Source organism: Habropoda laboriosa, unplaced genomic scaffold, assembly GCF_001263275.1.
Source record: "Habropoda laboriosa isolate 0110345459 unplaced genomic scaffold, ASM126327v1 scaffold447, whole genome shotgun sequence".
In the NCBI taxonomy this organism is placed as follows: Eukaryota; Metazoa; Arthropoda; class Insecta; order Hymenoptera; family Apidae; genus Habropoda; species Habropoda laboriosa.
Window position 1 is genome coordinate 133,610 of NW_017100624.1, and position 6,801 is coordinate 140,410.

Below are 6,801 nucleotides of genomic sequence, written 5' to 3' on the forward strand. Positions count from 1 at the left end.
TTTACGAGATTTCACGGCTCGACAAATCATAATAGAAGAATATAATTTCTTTAATTTTACTTTTTTTCATCTGGTGAGATTTTTCTGATGAAAATGATATCAAACACGATATAATTTGAACAATACTTACTTATTAACACGTTCACTGTCTGGCGTGACATGTTGTTCAAATTATGTCGTGTTTTATGTCGTTTTCATCAGAAAAATCTCATCAATATGTTAAGAAAAATTTCGGGATAAAAAAACGTAAAATTAAAAAAGTTGGTATTTAAATCGCTTGGTTGCCTCGACTCACGTTTCATGCTTATCTTTTATTCGCTGTCCTTGTCTACGTTCGGCAAACTACAAAGGCGGGCGCGAGGCTCGAAAACGTAGTCCCTGACTCTACGAGTGTCAGGTTTAGCTTCCTTGCGGTCTGACACTTGTGGAGAATATACTGTATTTTGTTGCACGTTTCCAATCAATTTTCCGCAAAGTTTTGGGAGTTATTTAGAAATATGTGGGAGAACTTTTGCGTCGCTCTGTACTACAGATACAGTTTCAACTCGATATTTCTAAAGTTTTTCTTAGACATTCGACAAAGTTGGAATTTGACAACAAACGAGCAATAGATTAAAAATTAATAATATCATTTTATGAGGCGTGTTACGAAGAGAATTCATCTCACGCACGAATGCACTTGCATCATTCGTGATGCATCTGGGTTAATCTCTGCTCTACCTGCAATTCTCACCTAGCGCGGCCTCTCTATTTATCTTCTGATTTCAATTCAACTCTGCAATCTTACATTGCTCAACTACGTACCTCACGCTACCTCATATACATGCTGTCTATTTATCCTTCCAACTGCAACGACAAGTAATCACACCTTCTGAACATTTCTGTCATCATTGTCGAATGTGAAGCAAAACTGAATAGTTATTACGGAATTATTAAGATCCCGAAAAAAAAACTGATTCAGCCTGGAATAAAACTCCTAAATATCTATTTCCATTTAAGGTACCACGAGAAAAATGAGATTCTAATAGTGAGTCATTGATTATGCCACATCATTCTCACAAAATTGAGTTTGAAAATGAGGTCTGTTGTAGGTGGTTGAATTTATCTCCGCAACCGTTTTCATATAATGCAAGAAAAATTATAGTTTTCAATTAATTTGCAATACTTTATAAATATCATTTCTTGAGGATCAAGAGCCTTGACTGAAAATTTCTCCAAAGGTAGCCAACTTTGATCAATTTAAAAGTATTCTTCCTCTTTAAGAAAGACAACGGTGTTTCTTCTGAAATTTTTCTAAAAGCCATTTCTCCACATTTGTGGAGATTTCTGTGAATATACATACATGTCTCTATACCAGAAAAAGACGTTAATTTTCTCTATTCGAAGATCCCAGATAGCTTTTATACACCTTGGTATGTTTGAACAAATAGACAGATTTAACGTTTAATAGAGAATTTGTTTTACAAAGCGTCGCAGGCTCGTTTACACTGGCAAATGTCGCAGGATTCTTCTCCACAGCTTCTCCAAGATAAGTTAGAACTTATACCTCGTTCTTTTTTAGGACGACTGTACCCCCGTGCGTTGACCTGCCCTACATTTGCCGATGCAGTGCGGGTTGCCGGTTCACAGGCTCCGGAGAATCTTTTTTTAATTGTTTATAGTCGAAAAATGAAAGAAAAGTCGCGTAAAGTATTTTTACCGCTGATTTTTCTTTTATTTTCTCGTGTATAATCATCCTTTCGAATTTCTCTCACGTGCTGTATTTCGTTTTGCAATGTTTACACCTGACAGCATCGTCACATATAAATTACCAATGATCTATGATTATTGTCACGAGTGAAATTTTGGCGACAACGACCTTTATCTCACTGTTCAATCGAGATAAATGTAAAAGACCGTTACAGTGTGAAAAACTCAATGCAACCGTCACTTTTTGCAAATTAAACTGTTTTCCATAAGTTACATCGAAACGTAAACTTTTTAATCTGAATCTTCGCAGAAATGTAGTTCAAGTGAAGCTAATTACGAAACTAGTGTTTATTTCGACAGTGAAACGTTCTTAGGGCTAAAAACACCCCATCGAAGAAGAGAGAATAAATTAAAAAAAAAATTTATATTTTTCGAAAATTATCGATCATCGCGATATAAGACATCTGTGAATTTAACTGCCTTTCGATATTTTGCACAGTCTCGTAAATATTCACCCCCAGAACAATTCCATCGCCGAGACAAAACATAATTTCCTTATCATTTCCACGAACTTCCAAATTTTCCAGTTATCCGTTACTCCGAAAGATCCGCCGGAAAACTGTCACTCCTGACACAGGACACACTAGAATACTAGACAAAGCAAGGACTTACGACTTCGCTGCGAGCAGCTCTGATAGCCCGTAAAAAGTCATCGTGCGTCTGCTTCCAAGCGGACCTGGACTTGGAGAATTTGTTGTCCGGCGAGTGTCGTTTCTTCTCCTGTCTAGGCAAAAACTCCGCCAGCTCTGTTCCCTTGATCCTCTGTTTAGCCGAGTCGAAGGGTTTCCTCCTCTTGTTCACCGATCGTTCGCAGATCTTGACATGCTTCTCCAACGACTGCGGCATAAAGGTCCGTGCGCAGATAGCGCACGGCAGTAGGATGGGCGGCACATCTATGTCCATTTACCGAGAATTAGTCAGCTGCTGTGCGGTCTTCTCCTCTGAGATTTGTCCGTTTACGGAGCAGAATGAGTCAGAACGATCGAAACGCGGTAACTAACAGCAGACGGATCGGTAACGACAATGTCTTCGACGATGCATACACGTCACAGGTATCTATTGATCTCGTTCGATCGATAAAATCCATCATTTCTGACTCAGCCTGCGTTCGCTCGATTGTCACACATTTGAACGCGCCGAGAGATATTAATTTCAACGATAATCTTGTTAACTTAAGTCACACATTCCTCGTTTTACCATTAACTATCACCCTAATTGTCAGTTCGATTAGTGTCATTCCGTGGTGAAAGATTAATTCATCAAACTCATGCTGATCCTTGCACAGTCACTCTCCTCCAAACTCTTCTCATTCTAAATTTTCGTCACTTTGATTTTTCCAGGATCAACGGAAGAATAGCCAGCAAACGACGAAGAAGATTCGAGGAAGATTGTTAAATCGATCGACGAACGAAGAGGAGATCGTTTGTTTGGAGAACGCGAGCGCGTGTGAATCGCGGACACCTGCCTGGGGTTCTCCTATTAAACGAAGTCCAACGACGACAACGCTAAAGAGGAGGTGGATGAGGACGAGGTGTCGCCTCTGCGAGAACAACTCGCCTACGGACGAGCAAGCTTCCTTTTTTGGAATTACCAGTTAACCGTTCGAGTATTATGTATCTGTTGTGTCTCTCTCGTTGAGGAGAGCCTGCCGCGTGTTGCTCTCGTGCCGACAATTCCTTCCGTCCTCGCTCTTTTCCGACGATCGCATCGCCACATTACGGTATAACGCCTTTTCGAAGTGTCACCTTCACGGCCGGCAATCGTTATTCCGCCGAGATCGATCGATCGTGACCGATCGTTACTACGATTTTCGTTCACCTTATGCGGTAGACTTGTGGTTTATAGTGATCGCGAGGGTGAGACTGAAGGAGGGTCGGAAGATTGATATGAGCGTGTTATGAGTATTTATACTTGACTGCGGCAAGTGTGCAGATAAACGAGCAGATTTGAAACAATTATTATTGCAGACGGTATAATGAAATTTTGATTAAAAGAAGAAATTAAATGTAAATCTTTGAAGATTTGATTTAAGATTGTGCAATTATAACAGAGAAGGGTGGTAAAATGAAAATATTAGTGTTGTCTGATTTAGAAATGTAACGTTTATTATTAGTACAAAGAAAAATATTGTTTTGGTTATGTAATTATTTATTAACGATAGAAACGCGACGGAGAAGCTATTTCGATTGCAAAATAAGTTTTTCCTTTAGCGAAGTTGCTGCAGACGTTTAATCGACGAGGCTAGAGTCGAAAGAAACAAGTCGTAACGTTGATAATAATGCAATTAGTAGGAAGGTGTAAAGCATGAATGAGCAACGAAGACTGTAAAACAGAAAATAACAGCATTAGAATTCTCCTCCATTGCCATTCGACGAGATATAATGAATTCTGTGTTACCTACGTGCAACACCAGTTCCAGGAACATTTAACAATCTATTTACAATGTAAACAGTGAGAGAGAGAGAGATGGTAATTTGTGCTGCTTGATAAATACTGATTTACAAAGAGAAGAGAAACTGAGAATAAACCTGAAACTTTATCATACCCACTGTATTCTCTGGACAGTACAATCTCTTTTTATGATACAATATTGTTTAGTGGGCAACAAATTTGACAATATCAACTCTACAAGAAATAACGTTGAGAGATACTTAAATCAAAATCCAAAGAAATTTTGCAGTGAGATATTTGGCCTTGCCAAAAAGAGGAAAAAATTGTGGAACAAGAGGATGAATACATTCTTCTCCAACGTTTAAAGGTATGTTAGAAATATTGATCTAAATAGCACATCAATAATACAAACACTACCTTTTATATCTTGGAAATGAACAATTTCCAGACCCATGCTTATACGACCTCATTCTTAAAATCAGTGAAACACACTTCCAAAGTTTATCCACCCATTTCTATTACACCCTGTATAAATTAGAATAGGAGTAGATACAAAAAAGTATTCAATATCTAGAATAGAAGAATAATATCGATTAATCAACACCTAACAGCCATCTAATTCAATGATAACAATTTTTCGTTAGTGATTAATAAGAAAACATAATTGGCAGACACGAGGGAGATCCAAGACGAACGAGAAGCAGTAACAAATACTCAAACGAATTTCCACTGTTCAGATACAAATCTCACCTGGTTCAGGGGATTGCTCGATTTGTAATACTTTTGCCAACGAGACAGGCTGATTTTTCGACCAGGTGTGATCATATGGTGGCCCTTGATCTACCTCTAAAGCGGCTCTCCTCGAAACGCAGCACAACATCGAAGAGCATGGAGACACATCGACTGAGCCTCTCTATTGGCACGAGGCTGCTCTTGTACGCCAACGTGCACACGATCTCGTTCTCTTCTCTTATAAAAGAGGTTTATTTTAGGTGTTACTGCGAGAGCATCAGGAGTGCCACTCCTTCTTTCTCGTACCGATGAGAGACTCTCTGACTCGAACGAGAGGACTGCTATTTCAGGCTAATCCCTACGTAATTTCTACTTCGAAATTTTTTCCACTAATTTCATCAAATATTCGGTTCTTTTTGCGTTATCCCTCGAATACCGTTTACTCATCGTGCAAAACGAACCACGCAAAGTAGTTACGAACGAGGTAAAAATTGTTACATCGCAGCGTCCTAATCGAGAGCAATCGAAATAGTTCTTAACAGAATTGTTATCGTATAAAATGAAAGTGTTAATTTTGAAAAACGTACTTTGAAATATAAAAGTTTGCAATTTTGTACAGTTTCGCGCGAAGTATAATTTTAAGCAGAGTGTTTCTAAATTGCGATTTGTGAGAGTGAATTATTTCACGTGCTGTATAAAGATCCTTGATAAAAAATAACAAACGTGTTTTTGTATGAATGAAAACGTGTTATCTAACGCAGCTAATCTGACACGGTGCAAAATCAATGGAGCAGGTTTAATTATACGTGACATAATTCATTCACACCTCGTAGAGTGCGTAACATGAGAATAAATATTGCGCTGGTAGGTAACGGTCACCATAGGCCACATGTCGTCCATAATAAACGTTTCGCTTCAGAGTATTGCCTCAACTAAAAGGGGTTAATTCTGCGTTGTACTTTAAAAAGTATAACGCAGAATTATACATTTTAAGTTGCTGTTTATTAAGTTTATTATTAAATGTATTAAGTATTATTCAGAATGATACTTTTACGCGTTAATATTCAAAAATACGCTACCTCTTTTTTCAAAGGTAACTTGGTGAATTTAATACCATCGGCGTAAAAGTTCAACAACACGGAAAATTCTTATTCACCGTTGTCACGCAAAGAAGTATCGATTGCATATAAACTTCTGCTCTTATTTCGTTTCACGTGTTCCGCTTCCGGTAAGCACAGTACTAACCCGCACGACATGGCTCACGATTATGTATAATGATTTAATGCGCCGATGGTATATATATAAATTTCGTAGATTTGATCAATACTCTGAGTACATTAAACCATATGGAAAAGTATACAGAGTGTAACAGAAATAGATGGACAAATATTAGGAGCGTGTTCTGTTCATCTTAATCCTTTCGTTACAAAGAGCGTGTAAATTTAGTCGTTTACGGAAGGCGTGTGTACCGGGTGTCCAAGGTTTCTTTCGATGAAACTTTGTCAGTGTGTTCTATGGGCATAGAAAAGAAGAGAATGTTATATAAACATGGGTCGTTTGAAATTTTGTTAAGAAGTTATAACGATAATATGAAATTTACCTATTTCTGTTACACCCTGTATAGGTTAGAATAAGCGTGGATATGAAAACGAATTCAATATCTGCACTGCGTACTGAAATATAGAATTATTATCCGTGATATATTAAAGAACAATACAAATAATAATTGTGTAAATAAATAAAAATTATTTCCTCCATGATAACGATAAATTTGTGCGAAATATTTGATGTTACTTGTTAAGCGTGTAAAAAGCAGTTGAATTAACTTGCGATCGAAATTATTTTAACAATTCCGTATATATATTTAAACATAGTAATTATAAAGGAAAATTCGAAAGTAAAATTAATTATAACAGTAAACGGCACATA

The 6,801-nt window shown here is 37.5% G+C and overlaps 1 protein-coding gene across 1 annotated transcript in view; it reads right to left on the reverse strand.

The window, feature by feature from the left end:
* Positions 1–5,092, reverse strand: part of LOC108576751 (zinc finger C2HC domain-containing protein 1A-like) — a 16,736-nt gene extending 11,644 nt beyond the window's left edge. Inside the window, exons 1-2 of the mRNA XM_017939807.1 lie at positions 4,891–5,092; positions 2,362–2,642 (exon numbers count right to left, since the gene is read on the reverse strand). Of these exons, the coding sequence (XP_017795296.1) occupies positions 2,362–2,642; positions 4,891–5,020 (411 nt within the window). The 5' untranslated portion in view covers positions 5,021–5,092. The remainder of the gene's footprint in view (positions 1–2,361; positions 2,643–4,890) is intronic.
* Between the last annotated feature and the right edge of the window lie 1,709 nt (positions 5,093–6,801).